This window comes from Ovis aries, chromosome 5 (assembly GCF_016772045.2).
Source record: "Ovis aries strain OAR_USU_Benz2616 breed Rambouillet chromosome 5, ARS-UI_Ramb_v3.0, whole genome shotgun sequence".
NCBI lineage: Eukaryota > Metazoa > Chordata > Mammalia > Artiodactyla > Bovidae > Ovis > Ovis aries.
In genome coordinates, this window is record NC_056058.1 from 2393504 (window position 1) to 2410336 (window position 16833).

Genomic DNA, 16833 nt, shown 5'->3' on the forward strand with positions numbered 1-16833 from the left:
CCTGAGCCAGAGCCTAGCGCCCAGACTGCCCCACTCTCACCCAGCTTCTGCTGGGTGGGCAGCAGTCGGGACGAAGGGCAGCTGAGAGCAGAGGGAGAGACTCACGCCAAGGGCTCTTCCCAGAGACAAAGTGGACCCATGTCAGCGATTCAGGAATCTGCAGAATCCAGCCATCATAGTTTCAGACTGCATAGAAGGGAACCTGGACAGTGCTTGCGTTAATAATTCAGAAATGATGTTTATTTATTTATTTTTGCTTAAATTTATACTGTTTATTTTTAAATTATTATTCTACAATATTGTAAAGAAGTGATGTTTAAATCCACTCTAACTCAGCCCTAACCACCACCCTGTAAAGTGCATCCAGGAGGACTGGGTCTCCACTGCATCAAGTCATGGGTATTCCAACCCAGAGTGTGTGTGCATGTGAGTTTGTGTTCAGATGTTGGTGCACGGGTCTAGGTGCCTCTGCGTGTGCCTCTCTTTGTGTGTGCCAGTCCCAAACATGCATGCACATGTACATGTGTGTTCCGGTGCCTGTGTGTGAGCACGTGTGCGTGTAATGGCCCTCTTTATCTTTTCTGCACTTCACCTTGTCAAGGAAAATCAGAGCTGGATGGTACAGGGGTGAAAACAGGTTTTATTTGGGACTATTGAAATAGGAGGAAACATTAACATAGAAACTGGGGTTTCATTGAAACTGGGGTTCTATATAGAACTAGACCTTCTATATAGAATTGTGAAGTTCAGTTCTGAATACAACATGGGCCAGTGGGGATTTTTAAGGAGTAGGGTAGGGTCAGTTACAAGAAGTTGCTAGGAGGAAACATCTTAGTAGCAGTGAGTGGTGGGGAGGGGGGGTTCTGGTTAAACCCACCTAGCAGGATTTCTGGAGAAGGCAATGGCACCCCACTCCAGTACTCTTGCCTGGAAAATCCCATGGACAGAGGAGCCTGGTGGGCTGCAGTCCATGGGATCGCTACTAGTCGGACATGACTGAGCGACTTCACTTTCACTTTTCACTTTCATGCATTGGAGAAGGAAATGGCAACCCACTCCAGTGTTCTTGCCTGGAGAATCCCAGGGATGGGGGAGCCTGGTGGGCTGCTGTCTATGGGGTCGCACAGAGTCGGACACGACTGAAGCGACTTAGCAGCAGCAGCAGCAGCAGCAGCAGGATTTCTGCTAAACTTGAACAGTGTAGAGACAAACATGTAAGTCCAAGGCTTGGTTGGAAAATTCTGGAGCCTGAGCAAGCGTTGGTTAAAGAGAGAAACTCTGTCAACCCTGCTCCCTAATGAGAGAGATGTTTCCTCTTAAACTCCCTTTTTCCTTTGTTCTGCGGAGTTCTGTTCAAGAGAAACCTATGTGCTTGTTAAAACAGTAAGCAAGGCTATTCAAGATTGTTGCAGTGCCATCTCTGGAATGCAGCTGAGACGGCTGCAGATCTGTAGCCAAGGAGCGGAGTGGTGGTGGTCAGTGATGGAAAATCACCCAGAGGTGCCCTGAGGAGAGGGGGCTTATTGCTAAACAGGCCTAAGAGGATTCTTGCTCAAGGAGGGTCAAGGACATCAATTCATTATAGGTGGGGGATGAGGAACTAGATCACATATCACAGCACATTTCACAGTACTGTGAAACTGGGTGGGGCCAGCCAAAGACAAGCCTACAGCTCAGGGGAAGCTGGCTGGGGTTTGCTGAAGGAGAGGGTCTTTGTCAGCTTCGAGAGAGACATCTATGCCCCTTATGGAAGGTGAGTCAGGGTACCCTAAAACCCCAGGTTCAGACTCCCATCTTCAAAAGGAGGCCAAGAGAGTGCTATTGAAGAGCTCAGGGCTCCAGGCAGAGCGTGTGGCAGGACACTCTATTCCTTCCCCAGGCACCATGGATGCTGTGGAACTTGCCAGAAAGCTGCAGGAGGAGGCCACGTGCTCCATCTGTCTTGACTACTTCACAGACCCCGTGATGACCACCTGCGGTCACAATTTCTGCCGAGAGTGCATCCAGCTGACCTGGGAGAAGGCCAAAGGCCAGAAAAAGAGGAGAAAGCGGAAGGGCTCCTTTCCCTGCCCTGAGTGCCGCGAGCTGTCCCCCCAGAGGAACCTGCGGCCCAACCGTCTGCTGACCAAAGTGGCCGAGATGGTGCGGCAGCACCCCAGCCCGCAGAGCAGGGACCTGTGCCCGGTGCACCGAGAGCTGCTCAAACTCTTCTGTGAGGACGACCAGAGGCCCATCTGCCTCATCTGCAGGGAGTCCCAGGAGCACCGGCCCCACAGGGTGGTCCCTATCGAGGAGGCCGTGCAAGCGTACAAGGTGGGTTCTGGCTGGGGGCCAGGACAGGGGACAAGGGTGCCCAACTATGCGTATGTGTCAAGGAGGGTATTAGCAGGGAACGGCTGCTGTAACAAATGCCCCATATGCAGGACCACACAGTGGAAGTGTTCCCTTGCTGCTGAGTCGCTTCAGTTGTATCCAACTCTGTGCGACCCCATAGACGGCAGCCCACCAGGCTCCTCCGTCCCTGGGATTCTCCAGGCAAGAACACTGGAATGGGCTGCCATTTCCTTCTCCCTTACTCCAAAACAAAGCAGGCTGGGGGCCATGCCATCTTGGGTCACCTCTATGATTATGCAGGAGTCCAGACTGACCAAGTCCCCACCCAGCCCCAGCCATACTCCCTGGTCCTTGTGCAGCCATCTGGGTGGGCAAACCAGGCAACCCCGCCCCCCCCCGACAGGCAGGGGGAGGGGAGCCTTTTCCCTCCATGCACCTGAGGCTCTGTGGCTGGGGGCCCATGAATTAGATTGAGCAAAGGCAAATTGAAGAGAAAGGCAAACTGTTTACTAACATATGCCTGCCTGCTATACCAGTCACTTGGGAGAAACTGCAGCAACAGTTTAAAAAAAAAGTCAATTAGAACTTGGGCTTATATAAGCATCTTAACAAAGAACAGTACATTTGGAGAAAAGCAACAGGACAAAGGTGAAAGCTGCAGGCTCCCAAGGGTGGCAGACTGTGGGAAAGTGTCTCAGTAACAGAATTCCACAGACTGGGTGGCTTATAACAGCAATTGCTCACAGTTGGAGGCTGACGTTGGAGATGAGCACAGTCAGGTGAGAGTCCCTTTCTGGTGCGCACACGGCCAGCGTCTCGCCGTCCTCTCTCGGGTCTCTTTTATAATGGCACTAATCCCATTCATGTGGGTCCTACTGCCTCGACCTCATCGCCTCCCAAAGGCCCCACCTCTGCCATCACACCAGGAGTTAGGGCTTCCGTATATGAATTTGGATGTCAGAGGGACACACACATTCAGGTGCTAGCAGAAATATATATAGACAGAGAGAGAGAGAGAGAGAAAGTAAAGAAAGATAGGGGGTTTTTGTGTAGGTTCATCTTGACACCAACTTGCCATCTTCTTCGTGGGCACAAACTATCCCCAGTGAGATGCTTCTGGTCAGACAATGGGAGCTCCTGGAAGGCACCTTTCTGCATCCAGCTCAAAATAATCCTTCTGCCAAAGGGACAGATTTGGGGGTTGGGGGTGGCATACTTCCATCCCTTGTACCCCATTAGGATGGTTCAGGGTGGATGCAGCTTCAGAGGGTACTGTTTGGATGTGTGGCATGCAGGGGGCCCACTGACCCCCACATTCCATGGTTTGGGTGCACCACAGTTGAAGCTGGAGGAGGACATGGAGCACCTTCGAGAGGAGATGCTGAAGACAGAAGAGCTGCAAGCCAAGGAGGAACAGACCTTGGCCGAGTGGCAGGTAGGTGCCAGGGCCACCACACACGGCAGCCAGGCAGGGCAGGGAAGGCCCGGCCGGCCCCCACAGGCCTCCCGACCTGTGAAGCCCCTTGAGGGGGAGATCACTGTCCTGTGTGGACGAGAACACAGGACCCCAGAAAGGCAATGATTTTCACAGAATTCCTGCCAAATCAGGACTGAGAACGGTGCCCTCAGCACAGGCTGGCCGTTTGAAAGATGCAGCGAGCAAGGGCACACTGGCACTTGGACGTTGCCATTTGGGGCTTGGAGTAAACTTATGCCCCCGTGACATTCGGGGGGCCCTCTGTGTGATCCCCGGCTCCCAGCCCCGCCTGCTTGGCTGGTTTTCTGTGGGTCACTGGGATCCAGGGGAGATACGCCATTGTTGCCAGAGCAGCCCTTCCAAGCTGGCGTGAAAGCAGGTACTAGGGGTGGTAGGCTCCTGGGTGGGGCTCACCTCCAGGAGCCCACCCACCCCCACGCAGGAGAAGGTGAAGGAGCGGAGGGAGCGCATCATGGTCGAGTTTGAGAAGATGGGTCTCTTCCTGATGGAGGAGAAGCAGCGCCTGCTCCAGGCCCTGAAAAAGGAGGAGGAGGAGACAGTGGCAAAGCTGCAGCAGAGCACAGCCTCCCTGAAGGAGCAGAGTCACTCCTTAGAGAGGCTGCTCCTGCAGCTGGAAGACAGAAACGAGCGCACACCGCTCCAGATGCTGCAGGTGAGGCGGCACGCCGGTGTGCCTGGCTGGGGGGTGGGGATGGATGGGGCCTTGAGCTCTGGCTCAGGTACAGTCAGGGTGGGCTGACCTGCGGCAACAGATTCAGGCCAACGGGGAAGGCTCTGTCTCAATCTGCTCAGGCTGCGTAACAAATACCACAGGCCAGGTGGTTTAAACAACACACATTTCTTTCTTACACTCCTGAAGGCTGGAAGTCTGAGCTCAAGTTGTGAGCACAGCTGGTTTCTCCTGAGACCTCTCCTTGGCTTATAAGCCATATTCTCCCTGTGTCCTCACATACTCATTCCCCTGTATACAGTCTATGCCCTGATAGCCTCCTCTTATAAAGATGTTGTCAGATTGGATTACAGCCCACCCTAATGATCTGATCACATCTTTAAGGCCTTATCTCCAGATACACTCATACTGAGGTGTTGCGGGGTTTGAGCTCCACAATAGATGAATGTGGGGAGGGAGCCGATTCAGCCCACAACAGGCTTCAGTCCTATTGGGCTGTGTTTATCCCCTTTGTAGCCTAGGGATGTGGCTTGAGGGCAGCTGTTGTCCACACAACGATTGGCCCCAGAGAGGCACTGGTGACTTCACAGGCAAGAGCAAGTCACACGATCACACCTGCCAGCTGTGGAAGTGGGGAGAGGGTGCAGCTGGCCTAGCAGGGATGGGCCTGCACACTGAGGCCCTGGAAGGGGCAGTTCATATTGGCTGAAAAGTGGGCAACTGGTTCAAATGTGCAGAGCGAGGGGCTTCACAGCAAAAAAAACACATTTCACATTGCGACTCATTATACACATATTCGCAGGAATGTGTTTGTACAACTGAAGCAAATGCCACACGCAGGGTATCTAAGTCTCCCAGTATGCCTGGGTCAGTCAGTTTTATGCCTGCTATCCCAGCATCCTGTGGGTGCTGTTGCCAATAAGTGTCCTGGGGTTAACAACAGATGACACACTCTCTCTACCTTTGGGAGAATACTTTGCCTTATATCATAATGTAATCTGTTTGCAACCCACGACACTGACTCCTGACCCACTCAAGGCCCGAGGCCCATAGAGGCCTTCATGGTGTGTCATGAGCTGGACAGCTTCCCTGGGTCCTCATTCATTGTGATGGGGAAGAGGAGGCCTGGGCAAGTCAGGCAAATGATACTGTGCATAGCCAAGACAGGATTATTCTCTAGAAACTGGAAATGGGGCTACGGCAACACATAAAGCCTTTCTAGCTCTTCTGGCCAAATGTCAACATGGGGTGCTTGGGAACACCACAGACACTGCCAGTCTCTCTGCTTTCTTCCATGTCTTTTGAAGGATATGAAAGACCTCCTCAGCAGGTACGTACCACCTGCGGTGGGGGTGGTGATGGGTGCAGGGAGGACTGTAAGTGTGGCCGGAGGGAACAGTGAGACCTGTATCCACTGGAGGAAGAACAGCCTGAGTGTGCAGTACCCAGAGACTACCTCCGTCATGCTGAAGACCATCTGTAGGGTCCCAGGGCAGATAGAGGTCCTCAAGAGTTTCCAAGGTAAGTGGGGCCCAGGGGCTCTTGGCAATGCCCCACCCTGCTCTCAGCCACTCAAAGCAAGAGCCACCAACAGGAGAGGGGTTCCCCAAGTGGTACCCCAGCCCCATCTCCTTGGCACTGCCAATATCCACAGTTGGGATATAGGATCATGCAGTTAACTCCAGGTTCACAGCTGAACTCAGCCAAAGGGAGGCCTGGGTGGGGGTTAGGATGAACGGTCCCTGCCAGGGCCTTGCCCTCCCCACACTGACCCTGAAAGGTCCCCCTTTCCCCTCCACCCTGGGCCTGTCTCCAGAGGATGTGGTGCCCGACCCCTCCACGGCATACCCCTACCTCCTCTTGTATGAGAGCCGCCAGAGGCGCTACCTGAGCACCCCGATGGATGGCACGCCCCGTGGCAAGGACAGGTTCCTCGCCTATCCCTGTGCGGTTGGCCAAGAGGCCTTCTCCTCAGGGAGGCACTACTGGGAGGTGGGCATGAACCTCACCGGTGACGCACTGTGGGCCCTGGGCGTGTGCAGGGACAACGTGAGCCGGAGGAACAGGGTCCCCAAGTCCCCAGAAAACGGGTTCTGGGTGGTGCAGCTATGCAAGGGAAAGAGGTACACACCTGCCGCGCTTCCCCCAACTCCCGCCACACTGGTCGAGCCTCCGAGCCACGTGGGCATCTTCCTGGATTTTGAAGCTGGAGAGCTGTCCTTCTACAACGTGAACGACGGGTCCCACCTGCATACCTACTCTCAGCCTGCCTTCCCTGGCCCCCTGCAGCCCTTCTTCTGCCTTGGGGCCCCCAAATCAGGCCAGATGGTCATCTCTACAGTGACTCTGTGGGTGAAGGGATAGGGGCGCAGGCTGGTGGAGCCTGGGCAACCCTCCTTTCTCCAGAAGGTGAGGCGGTCCCGCTCAGCAAGGCCCACCTGCCCAGCTTATCGCGAATGAGGCATCTGCAAGCCATCGGCTGTGCAGGCTGGTTCTACAAAGTGGAAATATAATCATGATTAAAGCAGTTAAACATCAAGAGTCAATGCTTACAGACGCTTCATACAGAAAACTTTCATAGTGGGTCAGTTTCTAAGTACATACACAGTGTGGTGCTTTCTTTAGCCATGTCCCCTGCTCTACACTTAGAGATATTGCCATTCACTGGTGGCTCAGTGGCTCAGGTAGAGCCAAGGCCTCAAGTGTCTACCTTCTTTGTCCTCAGCAAATTCCATATCTGGGTCCTTCACAGGGGGAAAACGGAAAAGTGAAGGGACTTTTCAAGCTGAATTCCTACAAGCCTCAGAGCCGCCCACCTTTGCGGTAGGGGCAAAATTCAGGGTAGGATCAGACGGTCCCTTCCTTTAACTCACTCGCCACTGCCCATCCGACCCCCGTAATTGCAGACGCATTAACAACTGGGGAACAGTGGCCAGAACCCCAGAATTCTGGCCAATGTACTCTGACCCCCAACAAGGCCAGTAGTCCCAGAGGGCTGAGCCCCCGACACCATAAGTTCTGATCGTTCCCAGCCCGGGGGCTTGAGGACCCAGGAGCGCACGGGAAACGACTTGGGGCTCCCCGGCACAGCCTCGGCTTCCCCTTGTCCTCGCCGCCTCCGCGCATTGCGGAGAGCCCAGCGCCCGTGCGGAGCGGCCCCGGCCCCCAAGCCTCACGTTCCCCGAGGTCCGAGGGAGACAGCAGGTGCGGGAAAGCCGCAGCACCCTAGAGACAGCCACGACCTGGCACGCGGGCGGCGGCGGCGACGCAAGGTCAGCGGGTGAGCAGCCTCCAGTTGGGTGCCGCTGGAGGCCGCGTGACAGACCACGGCCAATCCTGAGCTACAGTGGGTGGTTCCAGAAGGGAAAAAAGCTGCTTCCTGCTTCCGCTGCTGCTGAGTGTCCCTTCCTGCCTGCAAACGGTGTCCCTAGGCCCTACCTTCCTGGAGTCGCCGCAGTCCCGGAGCCGTACACTCCGCATCCTCGGAATCGAGAGGCCTCGGACCCCGGAGACCCTGCGCCCCGAAGCTCCCCGAATCCCCTGGTGCCCTGCACCGCGCGTCCCCAGCCCCTCCCCAGAGTCCCGGCAGCGGCCGCCGACCCGGCGGAGAACGCGGCCCTCGTCCGCTCCATCGGGGCCATGGCCGCACCCGACCTGTCGACCAACCTCCAAGAGGAGGCCACCTGCGCCATCTGCCTCGACTACTTCACGGACCCAGTGATGACCGACTGCGGCCACAACTTCTGCCGCGAGTGCATCCGGCGCTGCTGGGGCCAGCCCGAGGGCCCGTACGCCTGCCCCGAGTGCCGCGAGCTGTTCCCGCAGAGGAACCTGCGACCCAACCGCCCGCTCGCCAAGATGGCCGAGATGGCGCGGCGCCTGCACCCGCCGTCTCCGGTTCCGCAGGGAGTGTGCGCGGCGCACCGCGAGCCGCTGGCCGCCTTCTGCGGCGACGAGCTGCGCCTCCTGTGCGCGGCCTGCGAGCGTTCAGGGGAGCACTGGGCGCACCGTGTGCGCCCGCTGCAGGACGCGGCCGAAGACCTTAAGGTGTGGGCAGGTCCCGGGCAGAGCGCGGCTTGGCAAGGGGTAGCCGCGGCGCGGGGCGGGGGCCCGGGCCTGGTTGGGGCGCATCCTGTCCGATGTCGCGGGCTCAGGTTCCAGCCTGCCCCGGGGCTCGGGGGTGTGTAAGGGGGGTGCATCCTGTACCAAACCAGCATCCTAGGGGTTGGGGCACCGCCCACCAGTGAGGCGCTGGCCTAGGAACCCGGGCGTGGGGGGAGAGGGCGGGGAGGGGACGAGCTTTCTGAAGTCTAGGTCCCAAAGAGGCGGTGGGAGGGCTGTCCGGGTAGGGGACTGGGCAGTTTTGACTGACCACTGGCAGAGACGGAGCCGAGAGTAGGAGAAAAGTGGGAAGGGAACCTGAGAGGTGGCTGGTCCCAGATGGACGTGCATGGATGTGGACTCTTGAGTTCTCAGAGGTTGGTGGGCAGAGTAGGGTTGTGGGGCCCACGCTAGTGCTGAGGTTCTGATTAGGCCAGATGGGAAGGCAGCCAGGAAGCTGCTGGAGAGCCCCAGGCTGGGATCAACTTAGGATGGAGCCGTTCCTCTGGGAGCCAGAGCCCACCAGTGTTTGCTGTTTGGATACTCTGCCGGCAGACAAGGCAGGGCTCAGCCCTGCTGTGAGCCCAGGCGGAGAAGCCTGATTTCTCTGTTACAGAAATGTATTTCGTAAAATCCAAACTTAACACCAGCCCTCTCCTCTGCTAAGAGCCTCAGGACAGACACTTAACTGGCAGCTGCCTGCTACCTCCCTGGTCTGTGGGCGGGTTTGCTTCTGAAACCCAGAGTATAAAGTCTGTGGGTGATATCTTTCAAACATTTTGACTGTGATTTTCATTTCTCTTTGTGGCCAGTACTGTCTGCTGCTGAGGTGCCTCAAGCACACAGTTTAGTCAGTGTTAGGATTGCTATTCTATCACTATCATAGAATAAGCCTCTGGGACAACAGAATAAACCTATGCCGAACCCACATCACCGGACTTGTCCTAACATCTTCTTGTGGTTTTTTTCCCTCACTTTGAGGCATAATCTGCACACTTGAACACCCACTCCTTATTATGAGTCTTGCAGTCCTGTCGCTGAGGATCCTGGTCAGGGTGTGGACAGTGACTGGAAGAGCAGAGGATGACCAGTAGTTCTCTCGAGGCCTCTTCCAGCTGACCCATGGTAGCACGTAACCCTCCCTGTCTCAGGGGAGGAAAAGCCTTTCCCTCTAGCATATCAGGTTCTGTAACTCAGGCTTGCAAATTAGAGTGACAGAGATGAACAGGTAGACTCATCTCGGTGTCAACAGCTTGCCCCTGGGTGACGAGTGCTCTCCCCTTCCTGGTAAAGGGCACGCACCTTTCTCTTGGAAAATGCCAAAAGGAGGAGAGCAGAGAGCTCTGCTGTTTCTCCGTCATCTCAGCTCTAAGTACTGTAGATGCCGTAGTGTCGTGTTCTGGGATGCCATGACCCAGTCCCCTTCCCCATTCCAGTGCTTGCTTTTAGTGCTGGGGAAGGTGCCCAGCAGAGGGCTCTGGCCAGTATCTGCACAGCCCGGAAGCGCTGACTCTACAAAGCGCAGCCTCTCAGGGCCCTGGTGTGTCTAGAACATGGATAGAACAGTGGAAACCCCACGAGCGCTGCCGTGGTCACTCCTATGATAGGCCTTTAAGCCTTCTGGCGTTACAAGGTGCCGGATGTGTCATAAGCAAGGTTGAAGGCGGTGTCAGGCATAGGCCTGAAATCAGGACCAAGAAACTGGATCCAAATGTAGCCCGTCCCGCCATGTGTTCTAGTCAGCTGAAGTCCAGCAAGCCCAGTCCAGGCAGAGAGAAGTGACGGGTTTGGAAGAAAGAAGGTGGTGACGCAGTGAGAGCGGTTGTGGGAAAGTTGCCCTGAGCTGAGGGAGGCATGGGAAACAGAAGAAAGGAGATTCAGCCAAAGGGCCGTGGCAGGAGAGCCACGCTTGTGAGGACAGTGCTGGAAGGGCCACACCAGTTAAGAGGGCATCTCCTGGCAAATTCGGGACTCACCGTGTCCCAGACCCTCGTTTCCTCTACTGGTCCCTGCCAGCTGAGTTCAGGCTTAGCGGGAGTTGAGCAGGTGGGAGCGTGTATGATAGCCAGCCTGGGGGCCTGGCCTGGCTGGAGTCACTCTGGCCTCACCTCCCTGCAGAGCAAGCTGGAGAAATCCCTGGAGCATCTGCGGAAGCAAATGGAGGATGCGCTGCTGTTCCAGGCCCAAGCGGAGGAGACCTGCTCCCTGTGGCAGGCAGGTGGCCAGGCGCCCAGTGTGGGCAGGGGTGGGGGGGCGTGAGGGCCCCACCACAGGACCCTGCTGTTCACAGTCAGCCTCACGCTGCTCCTCAGGCAGCGCTCTTGCTCCAGACCCCGTGTATAACCCAACTCAGCATGGGTTTGCCACTTGGGAATGGGTATCAGGGAGGGCCAGGCGTGGGGGGTCCCAGGTGGGGAGGGATGGCTGTGGGGGCCATCCCAGATTGTGGCTTTGAGGGTTGGGGAAAGGGCAATTGGGAATGTATTGGGTGGTAAGGTTGGGATTTGGGGGGATACTAAGTTCCCCTGGATTTTTTGGGTGCCCCTGGTGGTGCAGTGCTTTGGGGTCAGGAAGGAGTGGGTGTGGGGGACCCCAGATGGATTAGTGAGGCTCCAGGTCCCAGGCCCTCAGCCATCCTCCCTGGCCCCCACAGAAGATGGTGGAGACCCAGCGGCAGAATGTACTGACCGAGTTTGAGAGGCTGCGCCGTCTGCTCGTGGAGGAGGAGCAGCTGCTGCTGCAGAGGCTGGAAGAGGAGGAGCTGGAGGTGCTGCCCCCCTTGAGGGAGAGCGCGGCCCGCCTTGGACAGCAGAGCGCCCGGCTGGCCGAGCTGATCGCCGAGCTGGAGGGCCGCTGCCAGCTGCCTGCACTGGGGCTGCTGCAGGTGAGCCAGCACCCCTTCTGGGGGTGGGCGTGTGGGGCCTCGCAAGGCCAGGCGTGGGAAGGGAGAGCAGCAGAGTGGGGGAAGCATTGTGCAGAGGCGACCGACTACCCTGATGCTTGCCTGGACCTCCCAGGTCAATAGCTAGTCACCTTCCTGGGAAACATGCAGAGTGGACCGCAGTGCTGAGCTGCATGAGCTGGTGTTTGTGCCTGTGCTGGGAGCCCTCCTGGAGACTGGCCAGGCCACAGGGTGGGTGGCATTCCAGGATCCAGAGCCACTGGGTCACCACCACCCAGGTCTCTGAAGGTTTGGGCCCCCTGGGCTGAGAGGAGAAGCCAGCAGGTCTCCCATAATGATTCCTGCCTGGGCCCAGTGCTGCCCCGAGAGTCTGCTGGACTCCTGGTGCCAGCAATTCATGCCCTCAGGTGGGAGTGAGGACACTGCATTTGCAGTCCAGGGGCCTTCCTGCAGGAGGTGACCCTCCTTGGAGCTTCAGAGCTGAGTAAACCTTTAAGGACCAGCTTCAGGCTGCCCTCCTGGGGCTAAAACATTCCTTTGGCCTGTGCTGAGCCAGCAAGTGATTTTTCAGCCTGGGAAGCAGGAAGAATCCTGGGCAAGTGTGTGGCGGGGGTTGAGGGAAGTCAGCAGAGGTCAGTGAAGTGGCGCTGGGCAGGCAGCTGGGGATGATAGGGAGCAGCCCTCAGAGGTGAGTGAGTGGTGCTGGGAAAGCTGCAGAAAGCAGAGGTTCTAGAGGGAGGACAGATTGGTCCAGGAAGTAAGATGAGAACCGCAGATTTATATGAAATGCAATGTGGGGTTTCAGTTGAGATCTCTCAGTGAGGGATTGACCTCAGCTGGCCTGGCTGCATTTCCTGCCCTTCGCCTCCTGCTGCTTGTTCCGTACTACCCCATCTGCCCCCCACTGCTCACCACTGCTCCCCTACCTTCCCAAGTGCTCATATCTCCTGGTCTTTGTCGTTCTCTCGGTTCCCTGTTCACCTGGCTGGCTGGCTGCAGAAAAGATGCCCCCCATTCTCCCCCCCACCCCCCCGCCCCATCCCCAGAGCTTCCCTTTGCCTCTGCTGGGGGAAGAGCAGCCCTGGGTAGCACCGTGTTTACTGAAGCATGTGGAGGAGGTCAGGTGGGCTGACCCTTGGCCCACAGTGTTGGTCAGGAGACCAGCGGCAGGGAGTGCCTTGGACTTGGGGGGACACAATCGTTTTATGACACTTGAGTAAACTGTTCTCACATATCATCACAAGAGAGAGGAGCATCCAGGCAGAGAGGCCTTTCCAGGAAGGTCAGCTGTGAGTGGGGACTGAGGGATGGCAGCCGGTGCAGGCCAGGCCGCAGACACAAGACCACCAGCTGCCTAGCTCCTGGGGCGCAGGAAGTGCTCGGCTGATGGAGGCATGGCTCCAGGCTAAGGTGGAGACAGCCTTCAACCCCTGGAGGGTGGGACCCCACCCTACCTCTCCTGGCACCCAGGGGTGCCTAGGGCTCTGTGGGTGAGGGGGCTGGCAGCCAGATCCCCTGTGCCCTCCAGGCATGTGAAGGGAATGCAGCCGGGTCTGCAGGGTTAGACGCGCCCAGAGCTGCTCTGCAGTGACCTCAGGCCTGATTCAGAACAGCTCCAGGGTGGTTTCCCACCACATAAGTGTGTGCAGGAGGTTTGGGAACACTCTGGTGCAGGGCCAGGCCAGGGTGAGGGCAGGCCTGAGACCAGGAGACGGGTGCTGATGCCGTGTGTTTCTTCCACAGGACATCAGGGACACCCTGCGCAGGTAGGCGCTTCGGCCTCTCCCCAGGGAGGGGGGAGCAGGGTTCAGGTGGGCCCCCTGCAGGGGTGACATCTGCACTGCCCCTCCAGAGTCCAGGACGTGAAGCTGCAGCCTCCAGAGGTGGTACCTATGGAGATGAGGACCGTGTGCAGGGTCCCTGGGCTGGTGGAGGCCTTGCGGAGGTTCCGAGGTGAGTGCCGTGCACAGGCCAGGGGGTCCCACCTGCTGTCTCCAGACCGGAGACAGTGCCAGTCCTGAGCTTCTGCTGGTGGTCTGGGGTAGAACAGCACGCAAGCTCCCAGTTCATGGATGAGAAACTAGGAGAGATCAAGGCCCTTGGGAAGATGAGGTAGCAGGTCAGGTCCAGACTTTTCACTGATGTATATAGGAAGAGCAGAAATACCAGAGCACCTGTGTGGACCCCAGGCTTGGGGAGCCTGCTGCCCTGGAACACACAGAAAGCACTCAGGATTTCCTTCTGTCCTCTAAAGGAGGGTGAATCACAAGGAAGCATGAACTACTTTCTAGAATGTTCCAAGATACAACTCAAAGTGGTTGCATAATCTTTTTGAGTGGGAGAAGGGGTATGGTCGGTTTGTGGTCAGTCACAAGCTGTGACTGCAAGGGTGTAGGGATCTGAAGCAGATAGCTGGGAGGGTTGACCCCTGCTCTGTCTGCAGGGGACATGACCCTGGATCCTGACACAGCCAACCCTGAGCTGGTGCTGTCCGAGGACCGGAGGAGCGTGCGGCGCGGGGACCTGCGGCAGGCCCTGCCTGACAGCCCCGAGCGGTTCGACCCTGGGCCTTGTGTGCTGGGCCGGGAGCCCCTGACCTCGGGCCGCCATTACTGGGAGGTGGAGGTTGGGGAGAGGGCCAGCTGGGCCCTGGGTGTCTGCAGAGAGAACGCCAACCGCAAGGAGAAGGGCGAGCTGTTTGCTGGCAACGGCTTCTGGATCCTGGTGTTCCTGGGAAGCTACTACAACTCCTCTGAGCGAGCTTTTGCCCCTCTTCGAGACCCACCCCGGCGTGTGGGCATCTTTCTGGACTACGAGGCTGGACACCTGTCCTTCTACAGTGCCAGTGATGGGTCACTCTTGTATACCTTTCCTGAGACGCCCTTCTCGGGGACCCTGCGGGCCCTCTTCTCTCCTCTGTCCAGCAGCCCGACCCCTATGACCATCTGCAGGCTGAAAGGCGGGCCCGGGGACGGGCTGGCTCCCCAGTGAGCAGGCTTCTAGCAGCCCCTTGTCCTGCCTTCTGAGTCTGCGAGATGCTTGGAAAACCCGAGGGGAGGGTGCTTGTCCTCTGAGCTGTGGAAGGCACCCATAGTGCCACTCAGATCGAGGGGCAAACTGAACTCTGTCACTGCCACTCCCAGGAAGCCATGGGTGAGTGTGTGCAGGCTGGGCTGTCCTCTCCCCGGGACCCTGCAAGGCCGTCAGGTGCTGAGACCCCATTCACCAGTGCATCACGCCCACAGTCCTTTGCGGAACCCTGAGCCTGGGGCCCTGGTAGCTCTGGTTCCAGGAGCCTCGGCAGCCTGCCCTGCCCAGCCTCAGTCTGGGGTAGGAGACGAGAGCCTGTAGAATTTACTCAGCCTCCAGTGTGAGCCCCCCCAGACCCTGGGCCACCCCTTAAGAAAGCTACTATCTTGTGAGACTGCTTGGCCAAGAGGTGGTTCAAAGCCCACCAACCTGACCTGGGGTCTGGTCCAAACTGCTGGGGAAGTCTGTGGTTGTCTGATTACTTGGGGGTGCAGCAGAGTCTTCAGGTGACAGGTGATGTGGAAAGTGAGTCACCGAATAAAGGGGTTGATTAACTAGGACACACAGACGTCCTCAAATCCCCCTGAGCATGGCCCACCCAGAGCTTCTGGAAAAGGTCCTTCCCTGGTCCCCAGCGCAGAGGTTCAGTTCTGGGAGTTGCGAGTGCATGGGAGTGAGTGTGAAGCTCCACAGTTTGCACCTGCGTGGCACTGAGAAGAGCAGGCTGGCCTTGCCCTCTCAAGTGTGTCTCTTCAGTGACCCGTGGGGCTATCCCTGAACTCAGAACCCGGAGTGTCACTCCTGCCTGGGCGCGGGGGTGAGGCTGCAGAGAACCCTGGCTCACAGAATCCAGGATTCGTTTCTGCTCTAAGTTTTAACACTTCTTCCCCCTTCTCGAGAAGGCGTGATGCAGTGTCTCTGCACCCCTCGATTTTGATTAATTGTAAGGGCCGTTCTCATAGTAAATGAACTCACAGATGTCCTTAAGGTTGGAGAGTGGGGGGATCCCCCAGAGGGCCCACCCTCGGGGAGGGTGCAGAAGCAGCGTGCTCTGCTTGCTGCGCACCCAGCACAGCGACTCCCAGATACCCTCTCCATGTCCTCGGACTCAGCACGCGTGTTTCTTTCCTGCGGGTACTGTGGGGATTTTTTCCTTTTTACAGATAACCTGATAAACATTTCCTACGTTCCACTGTGTTCAGTAGCCAGTACTTTTTCATTTACTTACTCATTCTCCCATTCTTGGGCTTTTTTGTTATTGTGACTATTATACACCACTTCTGAATATCTTTCACAGCAGTTCCTTCAAATTACATACAACGGGGGGAAGTATTTTCCCAGTTGAGTCAGGGGTCTGGCCGTTTTTTTGTTTTGGGCTAAAAATTATTCCCATATGATTTCCCAAGTAACTGGGCCCACTGCTTCATTTCCTCCTGGAAGTCTGAGCATACTCTTTGGTTCCTGCCTGGAGAAAGATTCGCATCTTAAGGTTTGGGACTTCAGCAATGGCTTTTGGAAACCTGGTCTGTGGAACAGCCTTGTGGGTTTAATGAATGAGCATAGAACTCCTGCCAGGACACCAAGATACTTCTGGCTTCGGCTTTCGAACAAAGCTGAACACAAGTGTCGGGGAGAAAAAATCATTTTCTCCCAATCCTTTTGAGTTCTTGGCTGAGACCATTTAATAAAAAATAACAAAGACAAAATTTATTGACGTGTGTGCCTCAGGTATGCATAGAAGAAGCCCCAGGAAAATGAGCGCCTTAGAACAGCAGGTTAGATCTCTGGCTTAGATACGACTTCAACAAAGAACAGTGTTTATGGAGAAGTGACAAGACAGGGAAAGCAGCCTTAGGCTTCCAAGGGTGGCAAAGCATGCAAGTAAAATGATGGCAGCTAAGGCTAGTTAGTATGGCTTGTTATATGCAGATCCCCAGCCCCTCAATCTCTAAACTGATAGGATCTAGAGTCCAGATCTTTCCTGTGGAGGGGGGACAGAGATACCTCTGAAAATGTGTGTTCTGCTTTTAGAAGGGGAAAGGCAGGGACCTAATACTTGTTGCTTAAACGCCTCCAGGTCAAAATAATTGTTACCAAACCAAACGGGTTGGCTTGCCAACGAGCAGTAAAGCCAGTCCACTAACCCTCGGTATGCAGTATTTATTGTAAAGGCACCAATACAAGGAGGGCAGGGGTCTCTAAAACCCCAAGCTCCCCCTGAAGGGTTTCAGCAAGGCATTTTTAAAGGCCAGGTCGGGGAGGGGGGATCTCGGTATGCGATCAGCTCGTGCACACAGC

At 56.5% G+C, this 16833-nt stretch overlaps 2 protein-coding genes and 1 long non-coding RNA gene across 4 annotated transcripts; 2 read left to right on the top strand and 1 right to left on the bottom strand.

Annotated features, from left to right (window-relative positions):
• The first annotated feature begins 887 nt into the window (after positions 1 to 887).
• On the top strand, positions 888 to 7048 carry TRIM17 (tripartite motif containing 17). Its single transcript, XM_027969302.3, has 6 exons — positions 888 to 2313; positions 3674 to 3769; positions 4254 to 4484; positions 5810 to 5832; positions 5923 to 6023; positions 6319 to 7048. The coding sequence occupies exons 1-6, from the start codon at positions 1738 to 1740 to the stop codon at positions 6864 to 6866; spliced, it is 1575 nt and encodes a 524-aa protein (XP_027825103.2). The 5' UTR covers positions 888 to 1737; the 3' UTR covers positions 6867 to 7048.
• On the bottom strand, positions 2820 to 7746 carry LOC114114812 (uncharacterized). Its single transcript, XR_003589325.2, has 2 exons — positions 6634 to 7746; positions 2820 to 4346 (listed from the first exon to the last, which is right to left on the bottom strand). It is a non-coding gene; the product is annotated as an uncharacterized LOC114114812 (long non-coding RNA).
• Positions 7747 to 7898: 152 nt separating this feature from the next.
• TRIM11 (tripartite motif containing 11) lies at positions 7899 to 16245 on the top strand. 2 transcript variants are annotated; one of them, XM_027969299.2, is made up of 6 exons: positions 7899 to 8549; positions 10722 to 10817; positions 11257 to 11487; positions 13249 to 13271; positions 13358 to 13458; positions 13949 to 16245. In XM_027969299.2, the coding sequence occupies exons 1-6, from the start codon at positions 8142 to 8144 to the stop codon at positions 14494 to 14496; spliced, it is 1407 nt and encodes a 468-aa protein (XP_027825100.1). In that variant the 5' UTR covers positions 7899 to 8141; the 3' UTR covers positions 14497 to 16245. The 2 variants fall into 2 exon arrangements, with proteins under 2 accessions (XP_027825100.1, XP_042105393.1); XM_042249459.1 differs by having other exon boundaries at positions 11260 to 11487.
• The last annotated feature ends 588 nt before the right edge of the window (positions 16246 to 16833 follow it).

Coding starts and splice junctions, on each gene's coding strand:
- TRIM17 (XM_027969302.3), top strand. CDS start 1,738: ATGCCCCTTATGGAAGGTGAGTCAGGGTACCCTAAAACCCCAGGTTCA. Junction 3,770..4,253: donor AGACCTTGGCCGAGTGGCAG/GTAGGTGCCAGG, acceptor ACCCCCACGCAG/GAGAAGGTGAAGGAGCGGAG. Junction 6,024..6,318: donor GGTCCTCAAGAGTTTCCAAG/GTAAGTGGGGCC, acceptor GCCTGTCTCCAG/AGGATGTGGTGCCCGACCCC.
- TRIM11 (XM_027969299.2), top strand. CDS start 8,142: ATGGCCGCACCCGACCTGTCGACCAACCTCCAAGAGGAGGCCACCTGC. Junction 10,818..11,256: donor AGACCTGCTCCCTGTGGCAG/GCAGGTGGCCAG, acceptor TGGCCCCCACAG/AAGATGGTGGAGACCCAGCG. Junction 11,488..13,248: donor CTGCACTGGGGCTGCTGCAG/GTGAGCCAGCAC, acceptor TTTCTTCCACAG/GACATCAGGGACACCCTGCG.